The 27,018-nt window shown below is 44.8% G+C and overlaps 1 protein-coding gene across 3 annotated transcripts in view; it reads right to left on the bottom strand.

The window, feature by feature from the left end:
- Positions 1 to 67: 67 nt before the first annotated feature.
- The window catches only part of EPB41L4B (erythrocyte membrane protein band 4.1 like 4B), a 194,664-nt gene continuing 167,713 nt past the window's right edge, over positions 68 to 27,018 (bottom strand). For 2 of the 3 annotated variants that reach the window (XM_080380005.1, XM_080380003.1), the window contains 2 exons: positions 25,524 to 25,687; positions 68 to 23,909 (listed from right to left, as the gene is read on the bottom strand). In XM_080380005.1, the coding sequence (XP_080236131.1) occupies positions 23,840 to 23,909; positions 25,524 to 25,687 (234 nt within the window). In that variant the 3' untranslated portion in view covers positions 68 to 23,839. Of the gene's footprint in view, positions 25,688 to 27,018 lie in introns of all 3 variants that reach the window. The other variant, XM_080380002.1, reaches the window with a different exon arrangement.

Below are 27,018 nucleotides of genomic sequence, written 5' to 3'. Positions count from 1 at the left end.
GCGCCGCGTTACAGCTGCGAGTGTGGCTGCGTTATTTTGAGGAGGGGGCGAAGGAGAGCGAGGGGGGGGGGAGAGAAGCGGGGGAGGAGAAAGGGGCGAGCTCCCCCCGCACACACCCCCGCCCGGAGGACAAGGCAGCCGGGAAAGCGCAGGGAGCTGCGCCCACCGTGCCCCTCCCCGCCGGGGGGTCCCGGCCGATGCCCCCGGCCGCTCCCCGGGGCGCGGCACCGCCGTCCGCGGCCGCCCCGGGAAACCCGCGCCCAGGCGGCGGGCGGCGGACAGGGCTTCCCGCGGCCGCCGACCGGAGCGGGGCCGAGGGGCGCTCCCGGGCGGCCGGGCCCAGTCGGGAGCCCGAAAGGTGACGGCGAGGCCGGGGAACACGAGGCAGCCGGGGTGGTCCCTGCGCATCCCCACCTCTCTGGTCCCCGAGCACGGGCAGACCGGCAGGGGGCGCCAGCCGTCAGAGGGGTGGGCTGAGCAAGGCGTGCGGCAAATGACCGGGAGGCACTGGCTTCTGGGGCACTCGAGGGAGTTACATACACAGTGCTGCAGGGAAGCTCCGGCACAAATTCCAGCACAAACTCCGGCTGCTGTCTCAAGCTGCCCTCTTCGCGCATCAGTACCTAAAGGCACGTCCCCAATCACCCGGGTGGCAGAGAGAGCCAGGTGCACAGGTGGCTTTGCTGACTTAAACGTAATCCGTTCTCTTGTTTGCATTTAAAACAAGTTCGGGAGGCTTTGGGTACCAAATTCGTACGCTAGTAGAGAAGGGTCATGCCCCTTAAAAGCCTCACTGCAGGCTTTGTTAGCATCCACCATGTGGGGATGTGGGGATGAACTAAGTGTAAAACCATTTACTCTGAAGTAGAAAAGATCCCATACATCTTCTAATGGTATAACAGCAAGCAGCTTTGGAGAGCTTCGATATATTGTTTTGAAATGCTCATAAACTAAGTTAAGAGAACTTTTCAATGTTCTAATTTATTTAAGTTGTTACTAATATTTAAATTATCAAAGCCAGGTTTACTCCTCCTCACAATGTCAATGAAATCAGAGTTCAACGTGGTTTATTTATCTAGAGATGCTAGAATACAGGAATGTTTTATAAAACACAGTGTTACTGAACAGAACAAAACACCGTGTAATGGCCAAGATTTAGAAACACAGCAGTTAATGTGAGGATACAAACATTGTATTGGAGGGTTGTTAGAGGAGAAGTTGCCTTCTTGAGAAAGGATCTCTAACCACAGTTACATCTCTTGTTTCTACTAACCAAAAAGATTGTAGAACTGATAAATGGTTGGGATTTTCTTGTTAAGATCTTACGTGACACCAGCAATAAGTAATACTAAACTTATGTTTTCTTGTTTCTACTGCGCAGCTACGTAATATATCCTAAGGTTACTTCAATGTTTTTCATGCAGATGTTTACAAGGATAAACCTAATTATAGAACAAGTATTTAACTGGCTTATTTTCATTTGACCGTCAACATGTGCACAGAAGAAAGGTTTGCAACAGCCTAAGGTGTATGCTGTGCAATAACTTCTTCCCTTACACTTCGAATAAATGAGAGTGTATTATGAATTCTGAAGCCATTTCAGTATGTCATTAAGTCGATGCTTTTGAGTTTTGTTCTGATGCTGTTGCTATGCCACTTTGAGACAGGAAAACAGTCTCTGAGCATTTACTGGAAACAGGGCTTATCAATGGAGGAAAAAGAAAACAGGAGGGAAAAAATCCAGACAACAATCTGGTGCTTGGAGAGAAATTTACACTCCCCTGTTCTGATGGTTGGTTCTTCAACACGTGCACAGAGCCCCCTCCCTGCCACGGTGAAATATTCACATGTGTCAACACCCCCCAAATGCAGCAGCAGAGAGCAGAAAAGCACTAAGCTGAGGTTTTCCCACCACTCCTCACAGGCAGGCTGCGGTGTTGCTCTGCTGGCACCCAGCAGCTTCACTAAGCTCAGGCCACACAGGGGCAAGAACCATTTTCTGCATACGAGTAGACATGTACAAACTCCAGACCCAAATACAGGAAAAGCAATTTAGCTGGTAGTTGCTTTATGATGAAGACGCTTCAAATCTGCCATCTGAGTTTTTTTCTGGACATCCCCAAGTTAGTTCACCCACTCCCTTAGCCCTTTCATAGCCTGGCCACATGCTGAAGAGTGACATCCCAGGTGGATAGCGCTATGCGACCGGTGGGGAGGTGCCGTGATTTAATGGTGCAGGCTCCAGGCAAAGCGGTAACTGTCAGGATGCTGATGTAGTCCCAGCTCCACGTAGCCCCTCAAGGATGGAGTTAATGTTGTGTGGCACTAGTGCTTGAGGAGCAGCACAGTGTTTTCTATCCATAGTAAACAATGCTTCTTGTTGTAAAATGTCTCAGCATTTAGCTGGACTACTTTTAGAAGCATTCACATTTGCTAAAACAACACAAAGTGAAAAACCTCAACTCAGAATTCTCATCTGAGGTGAAGTATCAGTATTGGTAATATTTTCAAAGTAAAAGTAAAGAACAAGGTTTCAATTTTCTTATTTTCTTTAGGGAATCAGAGTTCTTTGATTTTTTTGCTCAAACCATTTTGTTCAAACTCTCGACATCATACTGTTCTTATTATATTCATATTTATTTTGTTTGGCATTATCCAAAGAGTTTAGCAACATCAGAAAACTGAATTTGGATCCTTTTTTTCAGTTTTATGCATGGGAAATTTTTTATTTTTATTCTCAGTTAGAAGGAGATTCTTAAAACAGAAGAAACTCTTGCTTCTGACCAGCTCTCCTCTGAAGATCAGCCTGTGCTGAAGTTAAAGTTGCTAGCAGTTGCCCCAGCCCCTCTACTTGCATGACTTAACTTCTAATGACACAATCACACATGAGTTTTTCCACACCGCCTGCCCCATTTGACAGCCTGCAATGAATGGAAGGGTTGAGCAATGTTTATTTTCATATTTTCTTTTATATTTGAGCTCTGCTTTGGAGGAAACTGCCAAAAGCCTATTTAACTGCTTACTTTTAAAAACTTGCACACATCCTTCCAGTCTTGGCCCTGCACTTATGAAGTTAACCTTCAGAACTACAGCTAAGCAAAGTTACATTTTTTTAGTAGAAGACTTTACCTTTCCAATTATATTAAATAAGGGACCCAGGAGCATGTTGCACTTCTCATAAGGAAACCAGGAGACCCGTGTAGGCTTGAGATGCAGTATTAGTATTTCAACTTTGGGCAGAGAAGGCAGCCCTTCCAGCTCTTCCACAGCACCGTAGTTTTGAGAGAGTCATCCTGCCCCATTTCACAGAGGAACACTGTTACAGGTGTTGCACATAAAACATTTAGAAGGACAGCTGGCCGGGGCCCGAGGGATGCTCACAGGGAGGCTAGCTAGACAAGTGCTAATTGAACAAATGTGTAGGCAGGACCGCAAACCCAAAGATTTCTGGTTCTTCCTTGATCTTTGTTTGAATGATTGATGCTCATATCACTTCCCCTTTTCTTCACTGGTTGTCCTCTGTTGTCAGAGGTCTCATCTCCTTGTGCTGTTCTCCTTCTAACTGTTCCCATACTGGGATGGTTTGACAGGTACCCGACTCCAAGAGGGGGCTGGCAGAGGGCCTGAATGGATGCTGTGTGCTCTCTGCAAACCCTCAACATCTTCTCTTACCTCAAAATTTCCTCTTCAATCATGGCAGTTCTTCCCCTCAAGTCCACCTGCTGCCTCCCACTGCTAGGTATCTGCAGGCATCCTCTGGTTGTGCATGACCATGGCAGGCAGCAGCTCACCCGGCAGCCTGTTCTGGCTCCTCAGGTGTGCTGCTCAGCCAACAGAAGTAGCAAAGTGTATATCCTTCTAGCGTAAGAAATGTACAGCAAAACCTTTGCTATGTAATGCTTGCATAGATGAGAGCGTGAGAATTTTGATCCATTCGTCGAGTGCTTTCACTTCTCCACTTTCCAGAAGGAGAAAGTATAATAACCCTTTTGGGGCTGTGCAGGAGACCAAACCCTAAAACTTCCACACTTTGGAATAACAATTCCCATTTACTCACGTCAACCCCTGTTTACGGATTAGTCCTGCAGACCTCTGTGACCAGGTGGCAAAGGAGCAGTTCAGTCACAGAACCGTATCATTCATTAGCCCTGACCAGGTTCGTTGCTTTCTCTGGCATGATGGGTGAGCAGGCTGGCTAGTTTCCTAACACATGCAAGCACCTGCGGTCCCTATTTGTACAGCTGTGTATCCTTCAGGTGAGCTGTGCACCTAACCTGGCATTGTCAGATGCCTGAATTGTATTGCAGGTAAGTAAAAAGGAAAGCACTCTCCTGGATGCAACTGCATACAGTGACTCCATTTGCACACTGCTTTGCTTTCAGCATGTGGTAGAAGAAAGTAGAAAGTGAAATTATGACATTTACGGTAGCTGCCAGTGGAAAAAAATGGGAGGCTTTATTAAAAAAAAACTCTTTTCCAGTTATTATTCACATTCACATCTAACAGCAGTTTTTCAGGAACCTTCCCATTCTGCCTCCCATTCTTCTCCCCCAGATTTCTGCTCAGTAGGTACCGCAGGGGTAAAGTAACCAAGATCTCTATTTATAAGCTATTGGTTGTTATTGTCATACGAGGCCCACAGATGAGATCAAGGCTTCATTGTTCCAGGTTATGCATCCACATGGATGTCATGGGTCCCTGCTGGCACTGAAATGAGGCAGCAGGTCACAGCAAGCTTTGAAATACTATCCCCAGCTGCTAGCTTAAGGTTCAACTAAGCCAGCAAAGTTCCCCAGAGAGTGACATTACCAAAATCTCTTGATGAGCTGACTCCACAGGCTAGAAGGGAAGAATAATATTTCAAATAAGTGGACTGGCAGAGTTCAAAAGGATAATAAGTATTTAAATTCAGCATGAAAGACATCTTCCTCTGCGGAGCTTTAGGATGGAGTGTAGCCAGGAAGATAAACTATTTAAAAGCTCCTTTAATCAAGGCTATTAACATGGAGATTTTTGTCTTAATTAAAAATATCCCCTTTATTCAATCACATTAAAGAGAAAGTGATACAAAATGTAATTTATTTTTCTATTTGAATTTTTATAAAAGAACAGTAAAAACATTTTTCCTTGCAGAGAATCACATCATGATTAACAATTAACTTTGAGAGAAGATTCATATCTATTCCGTTGCTCACATTTTAATTTGCAGTGGACTGTCATACTCATACTTCAATGGAAAAGGTAGGAAGCCTACTTTTTGGCTTCCCAAATGTTTCGTTTTCTGCCCATAAGCAATAGTGAGACATCCTAAAAAGAAAACTTTTCCTGGGATCTCAAAAGATGTAGAAAACAATGCTACATCATGTATAAAGCACATTGTGTGTGTGCTTTTGGAAGCAAACCGTGTTAAAAGGAGCATTCTGCAGAAAGCAAATCAGTCAGAATATTTCCACGCACTTGGATTCAGCAAAGCCTTCAGCTGAGCACCCAAAAGGGGAGACAACGCTACAGGAGCCAGAGAGGACTGCCAGCACACCTCCCTCCTTTCCTCAGTTAGGGCTTCAAAGTCCTGCCTGCCACCAGGCTCCTCTCTTCCCTCCAAAATAGCTGTCGACTATTTAGCTCTCAATGGTGAAGTCCAAGAGGAAAATGAGTAGGACCAGGGAAGCCCTTGCAGAGCGGTCGCAGCAGGGATACTTCACATAGAAACATGACATCTGAATGGAAGTAGGCAGTCCTTAGCAGGACAAGGGTTGCTGTTCACTTTATTTTCAGCCCCATTTGCAGACCTGTGTGGTTACAAAGGAAGATTAGCATATGGAACATGTGAAACCTCACTGAACCTCCCACACAGTGCTAAACCTGTCAGAAAAGAAAACGAACCCTGGGCAGGGAAAATATCACGCTCTGCAGAGCTTTTCCAGTGTGAAATAGCACTTCTCACAAGCTGAGAAGTGGTTCAGTGGGACAGCTGTGCTGAAGCTGAGGACATACCCTGCTGGCGTTACTAGACCTGAAGAGGTTGCAGGGTCATTTGCTCATCAAGCTCTTATTGCTTTGCACTCCTCAGACTTTTAGGTAATGCCTTTGCTGTGAATCCATCTTCATTCCCAAGATGATACTGACTAAACTGGCAGATCCAGAAGAAGGAGCTTATATGGCAATATATCAGATGCATCAGTACGGTGCTACGTCTGGTTTATATCACAGCCGTTTGCTGACTCAGCTACGTTGCTTTGACCCTGGGACTTGGTTGGTCAGCTTCTGCAAAAAGCCTTCTGTCAGGTTGCAGAAAACTTAAAAATAGCTTTGAAAATGCCCCATGTTCTCCATGAGGTCTTCAGCAGTGCAATGTCAAGGTGCATCTTGGTGCATCTCATGGTGCCCACGGTGATCAAACATCCCCTTACCCAAACTGAGCAGTGCTGGAGCACCAGCATAACTAAGCACCTACTTGGTAAAGTGGAATGTCCCCGCACAACAACCCATCCATACAGCCTGGTTCTTCCATACCTTCCTCAGCCCTACCACACTTTGCAAAGCTAGCTTCAAATGGCAAACGTTTCAGCTTTGCTGCCTTGCAATAGTTGCATTAACTTTGTCCTGCATTAACTTTGTAGCTGCCCTGTCTGGGCAGGAGAATGTATGTTGGATGGCAACTGCATTCTGAGGTTGCTGCCTGACAGGGCTCTTCAAAGAGGGAGCTCTGGAGCTCATTAGAAATGTGTGTGTATATCTTGTCCTATAGATCTGTGTGGGTACAGAGCAGCATCTACCTTTTTACAGTGAAGGAGCATCTGCATCCTAATGTCTACATTAAGTTGTCTACAAACTTAATGTAATCTTTTCCAAGCAGGTCTAAATCACAGGCATCATATTCCTTTACTAGACAGCTTAGTCCTCTATCTTAGGCCTTAGAAACTTGATGAAACATGTTAATTTCCACTAGGCTTTATTTGCTCCTGTTTCTTAGAAGGTGTTTGTGCAGGCCACGAGATGAACAGAGTTGTGCCAGCTTACGGCAGCAGGCATCTGGCCCATACACTCTTGTGAGCCATGGTAAGACTTGCTTACTAATCCTTGAGCATTGCCTTGCTCTGCCTGGTGCGTTACAGACAACCTTTCCTTGAGCATACATTTCTGGAGGAACAGAAGAGGCAGGACCTGCCTGAGGTGTTTGTGTAGCTCCTAGGCATTAAATCTATTTAGTTGCTACTTGAAACTAAATCCATTTGAGGGTTGTTCAATGACTTTAGTTAATTAACCAGGCTTTTATTTGATGCTGGTTACTCTTAACATTCAATGAAAAAAGATTATTTCCAGTATTGTCTCTTCAGATAAAAATTAGCTGCTTTTTCTGATATAATCACCTCTTAGTAAGTAGCCAAGAAAGATTCATTATTGCCTCTTGAAGCTAAAGAAATGTCAGAGGTATTAAAACATTGACATTTTGTTGCAGTGAGAGCTGTGATAATAGCCAGACATCTGCCTGAAGGCAGCTCCAAGATTACTCATCCGATTTTGTTGCTGTGATATGGTATTGTGCCATACGATTGCTGTGACTCAACTCCCTTCCCTGTCAAGCTACACACAAAAGGCTTTGCCCCATTTTGTTGTGATTATAATGGACTCGAAAGGCCCAGAACTAGAAACTCAGAGCTGTGTGTGGTGCTGGTTCTGATAATGAAATAAGAGCTTGCTAGAATCTGTATTTCTTTTACCAGTGCAAAATGAAATGCTGCACATGACCTGATAGGCAGATGCTGAGAAAAACAGTATTAAATCCTTTGGGTGCAGGTGGTTTGGATAGCTCAGCAATGTCTAAATGCCCTAAGAAATGATTATTTCTTCTAAAAGACTTTCCTCCCTCCCTCCCTCCCTCCCTCCCTCCCTTCCTTCCTTCCTTCCTTCCTTCCTTCCTTCCTTCCTTCCTTCCTTCCTTCCTTCTTTCCTTCCTTCCTTCCTTCCTTCCTTCCTTCCTTCCTTCCTTCCTTCCTTCCTTCCTTCCCTCCACCTTTCCTGGTCCCATTTTCATTTTATTATGGTCCTTTCCAAGAGCAATGAGAAGATGATTTAAAAAACCTTGCTTGGTGAGAAAAGTTCACCTGTCTGTGTGTCCAAGATGCCCATTCTTCTTGGTCACCTACTGTGGACTTTGGATACTGTTCAGCTATAGCTCTGCCCTTCAACCTTGTGCTGATGCCTTTCAGTTTACCATTGCTCATATTTTTGGTCTTGATCACATTAGACCACACAGATGCAGACAGTGTCATCCAGCATGTAGAAGCGGCCTCGGTTTCTCTGTCTGCTGGCCAGGACAGCCTGTGGGGTGCCCTTGGCTTAATTCGCCAGTTCTCCAGGCTGCCTGAAACTGTCACAGGTCACAGTGGGACATCCATTTCACTAGCACATTTCTTCCCTTTTTCTGAGTGTGTGTTTTAGAGACATTGAATACTATTGGGCATCACTTTCTTTTTCACAGAAGAAAAAAGGATGAATAGGGTTTTTTGACAGTTTGAAAAAAGCAGTTTTACTTTTCTCCTTTTCTTTGTTGAAGGAGGTGTTAAGTGATGTGCTGTAGCAGTACAGCAATGAGATTCAGCTGGCAGCCATTTCTTCTCCCCCAGCCTACCATCTAGCTGGGCACACAAACCTGTGCAAAAGCAGAGGCCTGAGTTACACTAAGATCTTTCCTCAAATCCCCATTTTTGAACTGGAATGGGGTTTAAGATAAAAAAATCCCAGCACCACCATCACTGTAGTCCTTACAGAGTAAGGAAACTCTGCTCAAGCTACAGCAAGACCTTACTTACTGTCTACTTACTAACTCTGCTCTTGGCCTTGGTGTTTCTACTGCATTTTGTGCAATGGTTCAGAGCAGTGCAGTAAAGTCCAGGAAATGCTTTTTCTCAGCTGAATATTTTTAAGTCTTACATATCTTTTGAAAGGTTTGAAGCCCAGTCCACACAGGAGCATGGTACATTTACAGATTGTGGTTGTATGGGTTTTTCTAAGCTAAGTAGTAGCAGGCATTCTCCAGGTTTCTCTCTCCTGCCCAGTATGCAAAGCCTTGTCTCCATGGTCACAGTATAAATCAAATAGGAAGACAGTTTCTTCTAAATCTTTTCTTGTCCCCAAAGGCCCCCAGAGCTCTTTCCTTGAGCCTGACCTCAAGGCAGCAGTTACCACTGCTTGTGCCTGGGATGTCTGGATGCCTTTTATCCTGTTCCATTTTTGCCTCTGCCTTTGCATTTACAGACCATGGTAGCTCTGAGGAAAAGCAAAATGTAAACGCTTCTCAGCAGGACTGGTGAGTAGCTGCACCTTGCCAGCTTGTACATGGAGCAGATAGCTCTGCCCACAGAAGGGCTTTATTCTCATGCATGTTTACACAGCCGTTGTGCAGAAAAATGCAATGAAGTTTAAAAATGCTAGCAAACCATCATCTGCTACCTCTGTGAAGTACAAAGCAGAGCAGGCTGAGGGTAATCCCTTCAGGCAGAAAGAAAGTCCATAGATTAGAGAATGCAAGTATGACTATGGATGAAGCCTTTTCCAGTGAGTTTGGAAGGCCATCAAAACAAATACACGCGGTTGTTTATTCTTCATTGGTTCCTTCACAGATGTGGACATGTGCATTTATCCACATGTAGAGAGTCATCCTAATTCTGCCTTTTTATTTCCTAAGGTTTTATGTTTTGTGCTGGTTTTCCTCTTTGAGTATTTCTGAAACACTGGTCATGCTGCAGTATGACCTTCTCTGGCTAGTGCCGATCCTTAAGTCTTCTTTCTCAGGAGAAGAGGTCTTTCAGTTTGGAATGGCACTTTCTTCAGAGTGGAGGCAATGCTATATTCCTCTCAGCTCCTGAACTAGCCTGACAACAGCAGGGTGTATCTTGTGCCCACAAGAAAGGGATTTACATCGGTCTCTATCCCCCTGGGGCCATTCAGCCAAGGAAGTTCTGCCAAGATATAACCTCCTTGCCTCACTGCAGACTGCGGGTACCTCTGTTACCAACAGTTTCTGTCCATTTTAGAGTGTTTTTCAGTAGTGAGACCTCTCCCTGCCTCATAAGAGCCCAAAGGCAAGAAAAGCTTTTTCAGTAGGGCTGCCATGACTGTGGGTTTCAGTTTGTTTTGTAAGTCATCCCATGTTAATCACCAGTCTTTGCCTTTGGAAAGATCCTCAACACCAATGCATCCTGCTTATACATCTCTTTCTGGGGCTACAGCTGGTCTTTCTGCAGCTGAACTATCTTCAGACAACAAGAGCTGAACCACCATGCTATTCTTTATATCTCGCTGGTATTTCACTCAGTAGAAAATCTGTTAACCAACTGCAGTTTTCACATTTTCAAAACTTCAAGACAAATTCATGGTGCTGGCAAACCAGAAGTTCTCAAGGTTAGCTGTTTAGACATCATCTCCTGTGTTAGCAACCCCGTTGCTCCAGACTGGGCCACAACTGCACTGTTGTGAGGCAGTTGCTGCATTTTCCCAATGTCTTTCCACTGCAGGAATGCCAGTACCGGGATTTTCTTTAGATTTCTCTACACTCCTTCTTTTTCTGAGAGCTCACACTTTTTTGGGTTCAATAAATACATAAATCCTTAGGTTCAAAAAATTCATATGTCCATTGCATGTCTTTCTGAAGTGGTCCTGTTTCCATGTAGATGCTTTAGATGAAATCCCATTGTTTAAAGTTTATTTCTGTTGTAACCGTGTACACACAAGAAAGAGAAACCCAGGAACACAAAAATAAGTCAAGTATGGCAGAGTAACTGCAAGCCAAAACCTATCTTTTATTGCTTTCAAAGTATTAAAAGGCCCAGAGAATTATTTCTCCTGTCTTTCAAGTCCATTTCCACTTGCCAACACACATTTTAAAAGTATTGTGTTAATAAAAAATAAAAAGAAAGAATACTACAAGTTAACACAGCATGCTGGGCTCATCTATTTGTACCAACATAGAAAAATTACCCACAAAGCAACCGTAGTTTACTGCTGCCTGTGCAGACTCTGGTGCAATTCTCTTTCCCAGCCCTTTCTCTCAGTTCAAAAACCAGGAGTCTGAACAGTCTGTACCCCTGCCTACTTTCTCTGTTGGATAAGGAGAACATTTCCTGTTCTCTGACTAGGGGTTCAGACTAACTGCTTTGAGGAACATCCTCTAAAAAGACAGTCGATGACTTAAAGAATTGCTTTCTCCCTGCAGGAATGGTTCAGCCCCTACCAGGCCTTTGCTCAGCCATTGATGAGCGTTTCGCTTTGTGTTTGGGCTCCTGCTGCCTCTTGGAAATGCTCACAAAACAAAGTGGGGCAAGATCCTCTTTTCCCATTTGAATTTTAGTTGCTCAAGTATCTGCAAGACATTTCATAAGAGCCCTCGACCATTCCCCACTGCTCCCTTGCTGGACAGCAGCCATAGCTGCTATGGCAGCAGGTACGACCCCTGCCCCAAGGAGGAAAGGGCACGAAAACAGCCAAGTCACCCTGGGCTCTGCAAGCCAGGGGTCACAGATACATTTCCCACATTTGAGCCGGAACCTCCCACAGACTCTGTTTGAGAAACGCATTCTGTACCCAGAGTCCTCTCCACATCCCCTCTTCCTCACCCAAGTTTCATGGTCATGTCTTGGCCTTGATTTTGGGTTTAAAAAAAGATATCTCAGAACATCCCTAAAAGCCTCTCGCCATGTATCCAGGGCCAAACGCAACCTGCACGCAGCCTCAGACTTGGCAGGGGAGCCAGGGCTCACAGCGAACCCAGGCTGGCACCGGCATATGCGGCATGGATGTGACCAGGAGAGGGACATCACCAAACAAACAGCAGTAGTTCACATCACAGCTTCCAGTCCTCCTCTGCTTTTCTGTAGCCTCCCCTGCCTTCAGAATGCAGAGGATGGGGTGTATGCCCTGTAACACACCTTAGAAAAAGGTCAAAGTGAAAAAAAACAGCCTTCTGGGCTTTAGCTGCTTTTGGATCTCCTTTCTCCTGCGCCCTGGACCCTGGAGACACCCAGGTACCCCAGCCAAGCCTCCCACCCCGGGCCTGCCCACAGCACTGCACTCCTTTCCTTTAATTTCCTAGCCAAGTTGTCCCTCCACATGCTGCCCGACTAACCCTCCTCCCCAGGGCTCCTGCCCCACATCCCCACAGCCTTCACCCTCGCGTGGTCCGTGCTCAGCCCTCAGGATTTATCCAAACCTGGCCAGGCCAGGTACAGAAAGAGCAACAACGCACCTACCTTGCCTGGAGCAGGCTGCAACTTCTCATCTCTGTTACATGTTATTCTCGTCATCAGCAAAAAAGCATGCAGGAAAACAGCCAAATGTAACTTATTCATGTGCCTACTAATATATCTCGTGATTTAAAGCCTTGGCACAGCATACAGCACAGGCAAGTGCTTTCGCTGCGACTGTTTGAATTACCCCAGCTGTTTGGGAGGGAGGCTGGGGAGGCTGGTCCCAGCCTGAAGCTGGGCATGTGTCAGCGCCTTGCTGAACCCAGGCCAACTTCTTTCCCTAGAAGAAAAAGACAGTTTGTATAAGCATGGAGGAAAAAAAAAAAGTAATCTTGTCCATTCTTTTTCCCATGAGGCATGGATATGAGGAACAAATCAACAGTAAATTAGCTAGAGATGCACATTTGGATTCAGATTTCATAAGCTTGCACATCTGCCTGATAACGAGGTGTGATTTATTGCAAGCTTGTAGCAGATGTATGGGCCTCTGTTTAGTGATTAGGGAGAGGAGTCCCCCTCCCACTCCCAATTGCTTTGTTTCCTGTTTTAATTGCATAATGGACAGTTTGAATTTTCTACAAACACTAAATGGGACCTGTTTTCTCTTGTGGGAGTTTGCTCCACCACATTTGGTAAACAAGAGATGAGAGGGAAGCAGCCTTTAGCAGAAGATTGATGGCACAGCCCTGGGCACAGTCTGCTGGGATGGGCTCGGCAATGCTGCGAGAGCAACTGTCTGCCTTGGTGGGGAAGATTTTCAGTTTACTCCAAAGGACAGCAAAGTGTTTATAAAAAGACATTCTTTGATATCAATGGAATGACTTGTGGTAAGTTTGCTGAAAGCTGAACTGAGCCCCAGGCATCTGACAGTGACATTAGGCACTGTGGTGTAGGGGCGGCAGTGCTGGCCCTGGGCTGTTTTGGGGAGCTGCAGGTGCTGGGACTTTTCCACCACCAAGCCCCGTCCTCCTGTCCTGTCCTTGCTGGGCTGCTGCAGTTCTCAGCCAGCCCATGGGTCCCACAGAAGTCTTTACACCCCAAAACTGCAGGATGTTACCGCCAGCACAGCCCCATGGGGGCCAGGCATTGGTAGCCCACCCCACTGCTTTCCTTCCCAGGAACTCTGGCGCCCTTAAATAGCCTGATTTTTAAGTCTGATGTTGTACAAGTCACCTGAAAGGCAGTCTCCACCCTCCTGAGAGGGACACTGGTGGGATAAGATTTGCATCCCTTGTCAGACACCTGAGAACACAGAAATGCACAGGTAACTCCATGCAACCCTGCATATGTTCTTGTTTACTCCCAGAGAAAATTCAGCCGGCAGCGTTAGGTGTGCAAGTGAAAAATGAAGCAGCCGTGGGTTTCACACTGTAGCGAGTGCTGAATGTGCTCAGATACTGCTCAAGCCCACACAGTTACAGGCTGTAGAGAAGATACATGCATAATTCATATACTTCTAATTAAACAGTAGTATCTTTCAATATATTGCATTTATCTCTTCACACTCTTTGACCTACTGAAGCATTGCTTTTTCTTTCTTTCAGTTAATATCAGCATAAACAACAGTAATTCAACTTTAGGACTAGACTTGCCAAAGGATGCTCAGAGCTGTGCCAGGCTTTCCTCACTGGAGAGAGCAGTGCCAGAATGGGATGCCCAAGAGCTGCTCAGGGAGACAGGAGCTGCCCTGAGCTGGCCCACAGCTGCAGGGGACAAGTCCTGCATGATCTAAAGCTCCTCATGGGGCTTGGGCACAGCTTCCTTGGAAGGGTTTTCAAGCAAATAAAGCTGTCCAGCAAGAGCTTTGTTCAAGCAGAGGCTGCTGGGCAGCCAAGGCTCTGCAAGCAGGGGTGAACTGGCCAAGTGGGGACAGTGGCTTCGGGTTGGCAGAGATCCCTTGGAGATCAACTGAGCCATCTTAGTGTTGCAGAAAGACTTCTTTCAGGAGCAGGGTGTCCCTAGAAAGTGGAGCCTTGAGCTTTTGTCACTCCCTTCATAGGTAATGCACACAGCTAGAAGATCGGGCTTCTGAGACCTACCATGGCAAGCTCTTCTCTGCCAAATTTATTGCCGAGCTTCTCAGGGTCTTACGATGGGACCTACCAGGTCCAGCGAAGGGACAGCTTACCTGCACCTGCCAGCGTCTGGGTCTGCTGAGCTGGGCAGGCCAAGGAGCAGCAGCTGTGGGGACAGCTCTTGTGTGGGAAGATGTTTCAAGCCACTGTGAATAGGACACAGGACCAGCAATGCAGGGGTTCAAGTCACTGTGCAGCTTTTCCAGAGAGGAACCAAGACCACAACAGGAACAAGAATGTACATTGTCTGGAAATGTCCTTCTGACTGTAAGAAGAGTTTTTTTCCATTCTACAGGCCTGTTTTTGTTTTGTTTTTTTCTGAGCTCACAGACACAGAGGGAAAAAAAAGCAATTAATACTGTTTCACTGAGACTGAAGGGTATGTCTCTCATGTGAGACCAGGTGGACAAACCCTGAATTTTATTACTGATCTCATTGCCAGAGCAGTAGTTTGGGTTTAGCAGGTGAGAAGTTGTGCACTTTAAAAATGAAACAAAAAAAAGGGGGGAGAAAAGAAAGAAAAAAAAAGAAGAATAAAAGAAGAAAAGCACCCAGCTTGGGCTGCCCTTATGATTTATTACCACATAATATGTCGCAAGATTAATTTCAGCTGTGTTGCTTTGGGAAAAGAGCACTTGAGAGCACCTGAAGGGGATTAATGAGTTGGTCGTTTGGCTTTATGAAGAGGTGAGACCTCTCCTTCTCTCAGCCCGCCCCCCATTTCTTTCCAGTGCTCCAAAGTCTGGCGCAGCAGTGTGGAACAGCACAGCCACAGACCTCATCCAGCTGTAGGCAGATGTAAAGGGATGGCCATGGCTACCTGGCAGGAGTCTGGGGTGGAGAGGGAGGCTGCTGGAACACACTGTCTGAAGAAAGAAAGAAGGCAAGCAAAGGTATCTTTGGTCATATTTCTTTGGGGTCCCTCTGTTCACTGAGGCCTTACTGTTAAAATGGAGCTAAATCCTCCAAAACATGAGAGCAAAACCACTCACGCCAGCATCCCCTCTTTAAATCTACTCCTCCATGCCCTTCCTGCCTCTGGTGCCATGGAACAGGCAGGAGCATCACCAGGGCTGAGCACTGCACCCACAGGTGTTTCGGCTGGACTCAAGGAGAGCCGCTGTGGCTGGTAGTGAACCCTTGGCAGGCAGCTGGTCCCTAGTGAGAGGTCATCTCATGTTTCTGGCTGACAAGGAAACCTGTTGTGCTGTAATGCTTGGCAGATGCCGGTCCCAGGGAAGGATGGAAGCCTGACAGTGATGAGCAGGTAGTGAGCCAGGGCAACCATGATGTGGATAGAGCTAGCCAGGGGTGGGACAGACGAAGGGGAAATGGAGAGATGAGTGAGACACCGCAGAAGGGTAGAAGACAAGTGTGGATGGAGGAGCAGCTACTGAGGTCCAGGGAAAGCAGGGGCTAGCAAGGGGCTTCAGAAACCCAAAAGATTTTCATCTGGAAAGCGAACAAAGCCAGAGGTGTTTGTGTGGGAGAGGAGGGATGATCATGGGGGTGAAGGAAGCAGGTGTGTGTGCACCAGTCAGCAGGTGAGTGCTGAGGAGGGAAAAGGATTAGCAAAATGGCATGGAGAGACATGAAGGGGCTGAGGAGCAGGTGGCTAGAGGAGATACCTTGTGCTTCTGGTGGCTTGCGATAACCAGGGCAAGTTGTTGAGGTGGCCAAGGCCCACACTGAGCCTTGGCTTGTCAGGCTGGAAATGAAAAAGAAGGACCCCTCTTTGGCTGTGAAGCTGTCAGCTCCAGGGCTCCTCCTCCCTGTTTTCACACACCAGCATCCTTGGCGGAGGTGCTTCTCAGGAGTTGTCATCCTTGCATTGCCACAAAAGAGCTGTGAGCCAGTGTGATGAGGGCACTGCCAGTCTCATTCAGAGCAGGCACATGTACAGCCAAAGCACTGACTGCAGCGCTGCCACAGACCTCGCTCTGTGCCTTGAGCAAAGACCGTATCTGTGGGGTTTAGTTGGTTTGAAGGGCACAGGTCTGAAACCCTTTTGCAGGAGGGAGGAGTGACCAGTCTCACAGTGATGACCCTGCCATTAAATCGCCAATTTTGTACAGCCAGGTAGAGGGCAGCTCATGCTGACCTTTCTCCCCAGAGCCTCCACATCCTTTCAGGCCCATGCAACCTGGGAGCAAGGCAGTCTCCAAAATCTCCAGAGCTCCAGCTCTTACATGTACCTCTTGCATCCATAAATACCACAACCCTCAGCCCCAAACCCTCCCCAGGTGACCCTCGAGCTGCAAGCATCTTCCCAGCTCCCAGCAGGGCAGTGCACATCCCATCTTGGAGGATGCAGAGGTTGTGTCAGCCACAGTAAGAAGTGTGCCTCAGGAGGGAAGGAAGTGCTGGGGTGGTGTTGGCAGCCCACCCCCCAAAAAAACCCTCAACAACCCTTGTTCTCTTCCACCAAGCCACCCCGTGCCCTTGCCAAGCCTGGCACTGCTGGAGGGGGCCAGCAGCCAGAGCAGAGTGGGAGGCAGTTAGCTCAGAAATCATGGGGTTTTTGTTGTCGTTTTCAAAAGCAGCAAGGCAATAATTTTATAAAAAGAAGATACTCGTGTTCTTCACATCATTGAGGCCCTGTGATGCTAAGCATAACTGATCAAACATCTTTAAAGAAAGGAATTTGTGCTGTGTTTTCCTTGGATTTCCAAAAGAGTATGCTAATGAAAGGCAAAGGAAGAACGATGAAGGAGGGTAAGTGGCTCTCTGCTTGAAGAGCTGGATAATCAGCGCATGAAACAGTAAAGATCCACGTGGCTTTTACACCTCACTGCTGTGCCAGATACTCTGATGGCAGAGCTGTGCAGTCACTGGCATTGTATACCACACACACTGTAGAAAGCCCATTAAAAAATACATAATTAGTATTGATTGCATATTACCTATGTAACCTCGAAATTTTATATATGTAATTTTAAAATAAAGTGGCAAACACTGTTTTAGGCAGTGCTTTGCCATCAGGCCACCCAGCAGGTGATGGTGAAGGTTGCTTGCTGCTCTCTTTCTCCCTGTTGTTTTCCTCCCTGACCTTTGCAGACCCTAAAATCTGGTGAGAAGACACCTCACATACCATATGTGCTACTGGCAGCACATAAGACATAGCTGCAATGGTCAGGGTTGTCAAACACCTGATGCTGTAGCTAAGCTGATCCCACGCTCTGTGTCTCACAAAAAGGGCAAGACGTCTCTCCTCATGGGACACCAGCAGCTGGAGATGCTCCCATGAACCTTTCCTGGGGAAGGGCAATGGCTGATCTTTTATTATCCTCATTCCCTGGTGTTTCCTCCAGCTGGTCTGGTGACAGCCAGCCCTGACACTGGGTTTGCTGTAGGGCTGCCCTTTAGGGCAAGTTGTACTTGGATGTGGGGATCCCAGTGCTGGCCAGCCCCAAAAGCTCCACTGTGCTTGGCGAAAGCATGGCCCTTGCCTTTTGCAAGGGTTGGGGCTGTTCCACCCATCTGCACCTACCTCCATATGGGCGCCTTCCTGCCCCGCTGTTGCAGCAGGATTTGTGCAACGCAGCCAGCTGGTAACTGTTGCCTCACCTTCCCCTCCTGCCCCGAGTTAATAGTGCCTGCAAGCAAAGTCTGTTTTCTGCTCTAGAAAGCATGTCCCCTGAGAAACAGAATTTATCTCAAGTACCTTGTGCCCAGTCCCATAGATCAGTCACCTGATAATAAATGAAAAAAAAATTGTTCAGATTTACGTCTTTGAATTCCTCATGCTTCTCAGTTGCAGCCAAGTTACATGGGAGTATTTGCTGACACTTTAGTGCACGGCTTCTCATTCCCCTGCACCCCAGAACACTATTTCTTTAGCAAAGACATGTATTAATGGGAATTAATTAACTAGGTTTGCTGGCTGGATAATCAGTTTTCTTGGTATAAATTGAGTACTGATGGAAGAACGCTGCTCTGCTGCTCCACTGCTTTCCCTGCATAGAGATTAAAAATAGAAGAACACCCAGCTGGAGAATTTGGGATGGGATCATATTCCTTCCAAATATAGAGTTTTGGCAACCTCAGAAAATGGGGTGAACATTACTGGGATTACATTTCATCAGTGCACTAGGAAAGTTAATGTCAAAATGTCCTAATTTAGAGATCTTTGAACAAAAGAAAATGGAAATGTTTCATTCTGAAGCAACTTTTAAAGACATTTAAAGAATGGCAAAATCAAGGCAAAAATCTGAGTGAAATGTTTTAGTTGTGTTAAAACAAATATTTACAATGAACAGGCCTTGTTTGTTGTGGGGGGCTTTTTTTGTTTGTTTGTTTTAATTTTCCTTCACCGAGCAGTTTCATAACTTGGGGTCTCTCGGCCCTATGTGAAAAAGATTTATCCCCACCCTTTCCACTTCAGTCATGCTTTTTGCTACCTTTTGCATCCCATCTGAAAGACCAGCAACATACCACGTTTCATGGTTCTCTACTTTGATCCTGCCAGTGTTTTTCCAGCTCTAGTATTCAGCAAAGCATGCCCCAACTAATGACCCAACAGATGATTGGCATCCTACAACACTGGTCTGTAACTTTAAGTTACCCTCTGGGCTTTTTGAAGAAATTCTCGATTTTATCTTTAGGTTGTATTTTTTTAGTGAAGGTGGATCTATTCTATTAGCAACCAAATGTTTCCTTTAGTTGACATACTGCCCCATGCCTCCCAAGTGACTGATTTGACTACAAATTGCTCAGACTCCATGATTTATTTTTCATCTCATTTATTGCAGGCATGAATACAGGAACAGGTAAACAGCTGAGCCGTAAAAGTTTCTCTCTAGGCATGTTTTCAACAAAATGCCATCATACATTGTTTGGTGATACACGCTGCTACTCAGATGAAACGAAATGGTGTGAGCAATCTTACTTTAAAGCTGCTACCCACCAGTCAAAGCTGCAGCTGCCGAAGAAGCCTTCTCCTCCACTTACTTTCTCCCTTCCCTCCTTCTCCATGTCATCCACAGGTTCTTTTACGGCACTTAACTTTACAAAACACAGTTGTGAGGCTGATCTTACATGCAATTACAGATCAGCTTCAGTATATTTATTGCAAACTCCTTGAACATCAGGACATTAAAAAAAAAAGAAAAAAGAAAAAAGAAAAAAGAAAGAAACAATATCCCATTGCATAATTACGAGTAGATTTTTGTAGCCAATGAACCAGAAATGTATTCAGGAAAAAAAAAAAAAAAAGAAAAAAAGAAAAAACAAGAATATTTGTAAACAGTTCAAACAAAACACGATGCTGCCTCCAATGAAACATTTCACTGCAGTGCCGGCTCTGTTTTAAATGGGCACGTAGGCATTCTGTTGCAAGAGAGTTGTGAAGCCACAAACTGAAACCTCGGAGTAGTTAATTTTCAAACATTGCACTTTCAGGGTCTAAGTATGTTCAAAATGTGAAAAATCTGCACACACTGTGGGACATGATAGAGATGTGGGATCTCAAAAGACATTTCTAAAGAAAACCTGGTTATTCCTTTTAAAACAAGATAGTGAAAACTGCTGAACCACACAAAAACAAAGCACAATTGGTTGGCTTCCGTAAGAGATTGCAATATGAGAAAATATTTAACTCCTTGCATAGCTATTAAAATGGCCAATAAATTTTGCTGGAATCACCCAAACATGACAACATTGCATTCTGCCACTTAGAGACTTCACGCTGGAAAGCTAGGATCTGCTGACCGGGTCAGAGCATCACTCAGGGCACTGCTAAAAGCCAAGGCCACCCCTTTGCCAGCGTGGCTATAGCGGGAGGTTTCATCAACCAGCTGCTCCTAGACTCAGTGCAACTATAATGAAGCCTCCGTGCTTACGCCACTGTAAGTTACTCCACGTCTCTGTTCTCCCCATAAGGGATAAAAGCTGTTCTGACAACAGGGTGTTTCTGGTAGTATATTTACACCTAATGTTCAAGGCTTTTTCTGGCAGAGCTACACTGATCACAAATCATACCTCAAAGCACTCTGGATGATGTAGCCACATTGGCCAGGGTTTGCAACGTAGACCTAACCAGAGGGACGGTGAGCAGGATTCATCTCACTGAAGTTTAAGCAATATAAAGGTAGACATTTAAGTCAGAGGCACCTCTGGAAGACAGTTCCTTTGATCTCTCGTCAGGTGAGAGTTGGGCATATTAACATCAGGTGACACGAACCCCTTTCCAGGAGGGCTGAAGAGATGAACTTTCAGCCACTCTTACCTGTCACCAGCTCTGGACACTATGCTTCAGAAGGCTGCTGTTCAAATGTGTTATCTTTACACGTGTCAATGTACATGATAATGATAGCCTGCGCTGGGCTTCATGCTGCCACAACTACATATGCAAGCTCATTAAAGCTAGCTCAGATACTTCTGCACTATTACATAGACATACCCTCAGGCAGAGTATCCTTTAACACCTGTAAAGTTCAAGTCCAGGGGCAAATCTAGACTATCTGCCCCTCAGCATATGTTCACGTTGACATTGTCTTGTTTACTGTAGTTTTGGGTAACAGGTGTCCTAACACTGTAATTCCCAACCAGAGGTGAGGCAGGAGTGTTTATTCAGAGGATTTGAAAACTGAGACACTGAAGAGTGGCTGAAGAAAGTACATAGTAAAGAAAGAACAAGGTGATGACATTCCACAGGTAAAAGTTTAGTTTGATACCAGTAAAACAGTTTTAATAAAGCTCCATTAGACTGCAGAATAGGAAACGATGGCAGCCAGTGGATAAGACACTAAAACAAGACAAGGCAACGTACCTGGGGTTGTTCTGTGGAAAACATTCCACAGGAACTAAGCGGCCACGTGAGCCTTTCCTTCCTGTCCTGGGGGGAACCCAGGAGGGAGAAGTCTCTGCTCTTTCTCAGCTGTGCCAGAGCATGCCTCGGCTATAAAGACTTGGCCACTGTAAAGTAACCTTGGTTCATGTTTCTTGTTTTCCAGTTCTATTTCAGCTGAAGAATTTTTACACAACGGGAGCAAATTGTTGCATTTACAAGAATAAACTAATAGCTTGTTTACAAGCCAGAACATCTGATGGGCTGGTCTGAGTCAGGCATTCGGTTTTGTTAAAGGCTTTTGCTTATGTGACCAAACCGCCCTAATGCAGGTAAACAGATCTGTTTGCCCCAAACCTGAAGGCATATTGCCAGGTTTCCAAAGTCCGCTCCATGGCAATCAGAACGACCGAAGTGTGTGTTCAGATCTGTTTTTTCTGGTTTTGCTTGACAATGACTTTGTGAAACTGCTGCCAGTTCACACACAAATGAGGGCTGCTTAAGAGCAGGCAGAAGATCAGATTCAGCAAGAATCAGTGCTGTGCCATTCTCAACCTTACTTTGCTTTCCTCTCCCGAAACAGCACCTGTAACTACAATTTTCTTCTATTTCTTCTTCACAACGCTCACTTTTACTTGGGAGCAGACAAAATGTGCTGCAGCTTCTCTCTCCCCCAGTAACTTCTGGGAAGTGGTGAGAAAAGAGTAACAGGACATGGAAGGTGCAGCCTTTTGTGTCTGTTGCATTTTCTCCACCTTTTTGATTTCTTCACAGAGATTTAATGTTCCTAATCCATTTTCAATAACCTTGGATTGATGGAGCAGTACATTAAAACATTAGGACAGAAGCGTCCCGGCACCGTAACTAGAAGGTGGACAGCATACAAGTCGTATCTAATTATCCAGCAGAGTCACGTGAGCACTCCGAAATCTGCAGTCCAGATCTATTCCTATGGCTTCTTGTGCCCATCACTCACGCAGAGCTACTCCATCACATTTACTGTGAGTTTCTACCTAACACTTGTGCTATTTATTTTGCCCTGTTTTACGGCAACCAGAAAGTTTTGGGTTTGTTAACTGGGGAGCCTAACACTAATTTCTTGTCCCAGGAAATATAAAATAGACAAATCATTTTACACCTCCACACTGCAATCCACAGTCCTACAATGCTCATTTCATTTCATTTCATTTCATGCTTTGAACTCTCATTTCAGAAAAAAAGCACAAGCTATCTCTGAAGGAAACCCAGTCTCACAGCAGTCACTTCCCAGCCTTCACACAAACAAACTGCTTAAGCTAAATCCATCATAATCAGTGTCAAATTAAGGGCAATCTTTTATCTTAATACAAACAAGAGAACATAGTGTACAGAGTAACAGAAAAATATACATCTTCAGCCATACAAAACGCACAAAAGCTTTCCTGTTGGAAGAGTACCTTGCAGCTGACAGTTGTTAGTAGCTTTCTAGATGACCCTGCACTACTGAACAGGGGGAAATGGAGAATTTCTTTCTTCTTTTTGTTCCTAGGAAATAGTTGGTAGTGTTACCTGTATACCATAAACACCCTCCCTAGGGCTGCAGTTCTGCTAGTGCTGGACCACCCGCCCCACCTGACGCCTGAGATAGCTCCACTGAACGCAGAGGCTGCTTGTGTGCTGGAGGTGAACGGGACGTACAACCAGGCGTACCCTCCACAGGTTTGCCAGTACACACGTGCTGATTAGTAAAGTGAAAAAATGGGTGTAGACACAGCCATGCCATAAACTATCATTGTTATTATCCTTTTGATCAATCAATTCATGTCAGACAGGAAGGTGGTTTATCTACCCAGGAAGGAAAAAATCCTCCCTGCGGGAGCTACATCCACACTGCTGAGGCTCTGCAACCCTCAGCGCGGGCACAGAAGCTCTCTGAGTGTGGGCGCACCCTAATGCCTAGGCAACCTGGAGAAGGTAAAACTTCTCAGTTAAAAAAAGTCAGTATCAAGCTAGAAAGTCAGTAGCAAATTACTTTAAACAACTGATTATTTTTTTTTTATTAATGGAAATACGGTAAGATTTAGTCAAAGGTTTATGTCAAGATGACAAACTACAGGGAGTGTTGTGTGTGTATACCTGTATGGTGGGGTGTCTCTCCCCCTTGCAGCTATTTATATCTCTGAGTGAAAGTTAAGGTTAGGAATTTAATAAGACAGCCATTTATTCTTCTGTGGAGACTAACAGTCCTGGGGTTAGGATGTAATAATCATTCTTCTGCTTTAAAAATGGTTCTTTAACAAATAGCAGTAGCTCATTGCAATTTTCAGTTGTACAAAATGACGTATTTTCTATGTTACTATCAAAATATTCTGCATAACATTAATTTCTGTGCACTTATTAACATATGTACAGAACAGTGTTTCCCAATAGAAATCAGTATGCTCCTTGCTGATCCTTTTTGCCCTAGATTTACCAAAACCAAACCAGAAATTAATTGTGTTAATAGTATAAAATCTCAGGAGAGATAAAGGATTGAAGGTTTATTTCCCAGCAGCAAATGAATGAGGGAACTCCTTCAAGTTAAAGTCTAGCTGAGACTCAATTTTAACCAACCACGGTGAATCCAGGCGAGCCAGGAATATCACACATTTTCCCGATGCATTATGTTGAGTACACAGAAGCAGAGGAATGTAAACAGACAGAAGGCACATGAAAGGCCCCAATCCATTTTCCATCTGACGGAAGTGTGAATTTCATAATTCTGTCATCAAGAGTCTTTTCATCATTTTCTCTCTCTCAAGTTCACGCCTCAGAGTCTCAGCACTGTGTAATTAATGCACAAACAGCCAATTATGGGAACAACAATAAGTCTCAGATTTCAATTTAAAATAATTAACATTTTCAAAATACCAAAGGAGGGGGAAAAAGGTCAGACTCAATTCAGTGAAAAGGCTGATAACTGATGGCTGATTGAAAAACAAGTACCGCTTGATATTTCTGAAGAGCAAACAGAGGCAAGAAAAAGGACATAAAAAGAGACACATGGATAAAACAGTTTGGGGTTTAATCTCACCCCCATTAAAGGCAACTGATTTCAAAGGAAGCTGGATTAGGTCTATAAAAATGAAACAGCTACAGTAAATGCCATCCCAAAAGACTGGTGTTACAGCCTTCTGTTCCTCAGCACGGCTGGATACTGGGGGCTGTCTGTATACGCTGAATTTACTACAGTCCCGCACACATCGGGGTGTGGGAAGCAGAGCCGAAGTCCTTGCTCTCACACACTGACACACTCTGTAGAGTCCCCAGGCTCTGCAACACTGGGAATACCCTGGGTTAGTGGTCCCATTTCTTAATAAATAGTGTGGGGGAAAAAATCCTGTTTGCTCTATTGTTACAAGAGTTAGGTATCTAATGCTTGTAAAAGAGACTGGAGATTTGAACTGCACTGCAGAAACCTTGCAGCCCATTCATGGACAATCAAGGGTGGAATCACCCATTTGTGCTCACGACAACCTGCAGAAGCTGAGTTCAGCACTACAGCTTCAGAATTACACTTCCACTGGAATGATAAATTTTAAGATGAGTTAGCAACGTTGAACAAGTGTGCAGGTGCAATTAAACCAACATCTGCAAAAAATAATTAACAAATGAAAATGGGAATTGTCTGCGAATCCAAAAGCAAAAAAGGCTCATTTATTATGATGCCAAAGAAATTCTTTTCTCTTCAGCATAAGCCTGGGATTCTTTGTGCTCCAGAAGTATTGAGTATATCCACTCCTACATTTGTATTCAGTAAATGATCACCTTGGGAAATTCAGCTTTGATTAAATTCTAGAATAAGAAGCCAGCATGCAAAAATGCAAAAAAAAGGATGGAAGAACAGAGAACTGAAAGCAGGCTGCCTGTGGAAAGATGAGGTGGCTTGTTGTTTGTCTGAGAAACTACAAAAAAGACCACAGTACCTTGACATTACTAAAAAAAAAAAAAAATGACGAGGAAAAAGAAAGAAAACCAGTGACTGTTTTTAATTTAGAAAAGCAGGCATTTCTCCACCTCAGCTTTCCCCTACGGACATTTAATTTCAAAAAAACAAATTGCAACAGCAATTATTAAAAGAAACCTTTGTGGTTCAGACAAAATAACTTGCCTGAGGAAAATCTGCACAGCCCTCTCTCTCCAGGCCACTGGCCACAGAAGTGGTATGCTGCTGGCTGCAGCAGTTAATTAAGGTAGGTTTTTTTTCTTGGAGCAGATACGACTTCCAGATCTCTTTATATAACCCACGTATTCTGAAGTAGGTGTCAAACAGCAACTGGAAATCTTTTGGTATGAGGGAAAATGGCATTTTATGGTAGTTATGACAGAAAAAGAGAAATCAAGCTGATACCTTTAATGCAGAAAGCATAGTATTTCTGTGAAAGAACTGCACAATACCTGTCTGCCAGTGAAATCGGTTTATGCGACGTATATATTGTCTGGACCGTTGGAGTTGGTATAGTCTCTGCCAAAGATCTCAGTACAGGTGACGGGGTTACCAGTGTTATCTTAGGAGATGACGGCACCGCACAGCATTGTACTTTGCTGTCTGCAAATTCTGCCTACAAAAAAATGTATAGACACAGAAAGAAAAAAAGCATAGATAAGTGTCTGCTGCTCTTGCTACCTTTCAGCATCCAATTTATTGCCAAACACTCAGTAACAACAACGAATAAGGAGAACAAACAGGTGGCTGTAGCTATAGCTGCTCAGTGCAACTCCCGTAGACGCTGAACAGCCATCTCTTTTGATGGCTTTTTCAGAGCTATGCCTGAGGGACGAGCCTGATGGCAACATGCACTATATGAGATGAAACTCCACGTACGGGGCTGGCAGCATTCAGATAAAAGACATAACCTGTTTGGAGAACGCTGCTTATCTTCACTGCATTTTCCCTAAAAATAATGCAGGATGATGACCATATGAGATTTCTGGACTGTTTTTCAGAAATCCTATACAATTCCCTGGTGGGTCCTCTCACTACTGTATGTTTTTTAACAGCCAGGAGTCTGGGCTTGTAGGAGCCTGGGTTTCAAAGTGCCCACCTCTATCCCACATCTGCTAACTGGAGCATGCCTCAGGAGGAGTATTACTGCAGTATCTAGTGACAGGCAACTTTAAAGCAATAGTGGAAGTGCTGGTTTAAGACAAACAGCAAGCAACCATCTCCTGTCTTTCAGGTGAGGCATATCAGCGCTGCAGTATTACAGCAAAGGCTGGGCCAGCCTATGCAACTGAAGGGGAGGATCCCTAAAAATAAAACCGCCCTGCCTTGCATTTTGGCATGGACTATTTCTCATGCCAAATCACAATGGCTAGTGGCTGTGGTGCATGTATGACTGTGACCCGGGAAGAACAGAGCAGCTGCAGTTTGTCAGTGCATCAGCACCATTAGGACATGCTCCTACTGATATCAGCTGCATTCCTTTCTTGACGACTTTTTCTTTTGAACTTGGTTCAGACTTGAAGGCAGGGAGGAAAAAAAGTCACCACCATAAGGGAGCAGTTATTTGAATAACAACTTTTTGGTTTTCTTTGTCTTAATTATTTCTCAAATTCTGCAAGCCACACAGGATCAATGCTAAACACAAACAAATCAGTTTGATCAATGGGACAATTATTTGAGCTCAGGGAAATATGCTGTGTTAGGTTTGCTTGCTTATTGTCATTTTTTAATATGTCTCTGCTTGTATTTCAGCTAAACACATCTGATATGCTCCAAAACAACCTCTGAAGCAAAAGGAATTCCATTAATTCCACAAAAACAGTAAAATGGAGAATGTAAAACCAGCTAAAGAAACTCTCGCTCCAACCCTGGCCAGTTACGTGCGTTAATACTGGCCAATAGAACCTGTTCAAACTTTTCTGTCATTTAACTTTTAAAATTCAACCA

Source organism: Falco punctatus (assembly GCF_963210335.1).
Source record: "Falco punctatus genome assembly, chromosome: 3".
Classification (NCBI taxonomy): Eukaryota; Metazoa; Chordata; class Aves; order Falconiformes; family Falconidae; genus Falco; species Falco punctatus.
Note: the sequence above shows the minus strand (reverse complement) of the source record. Positions and strands in the feature narration are given on the sequence as shown.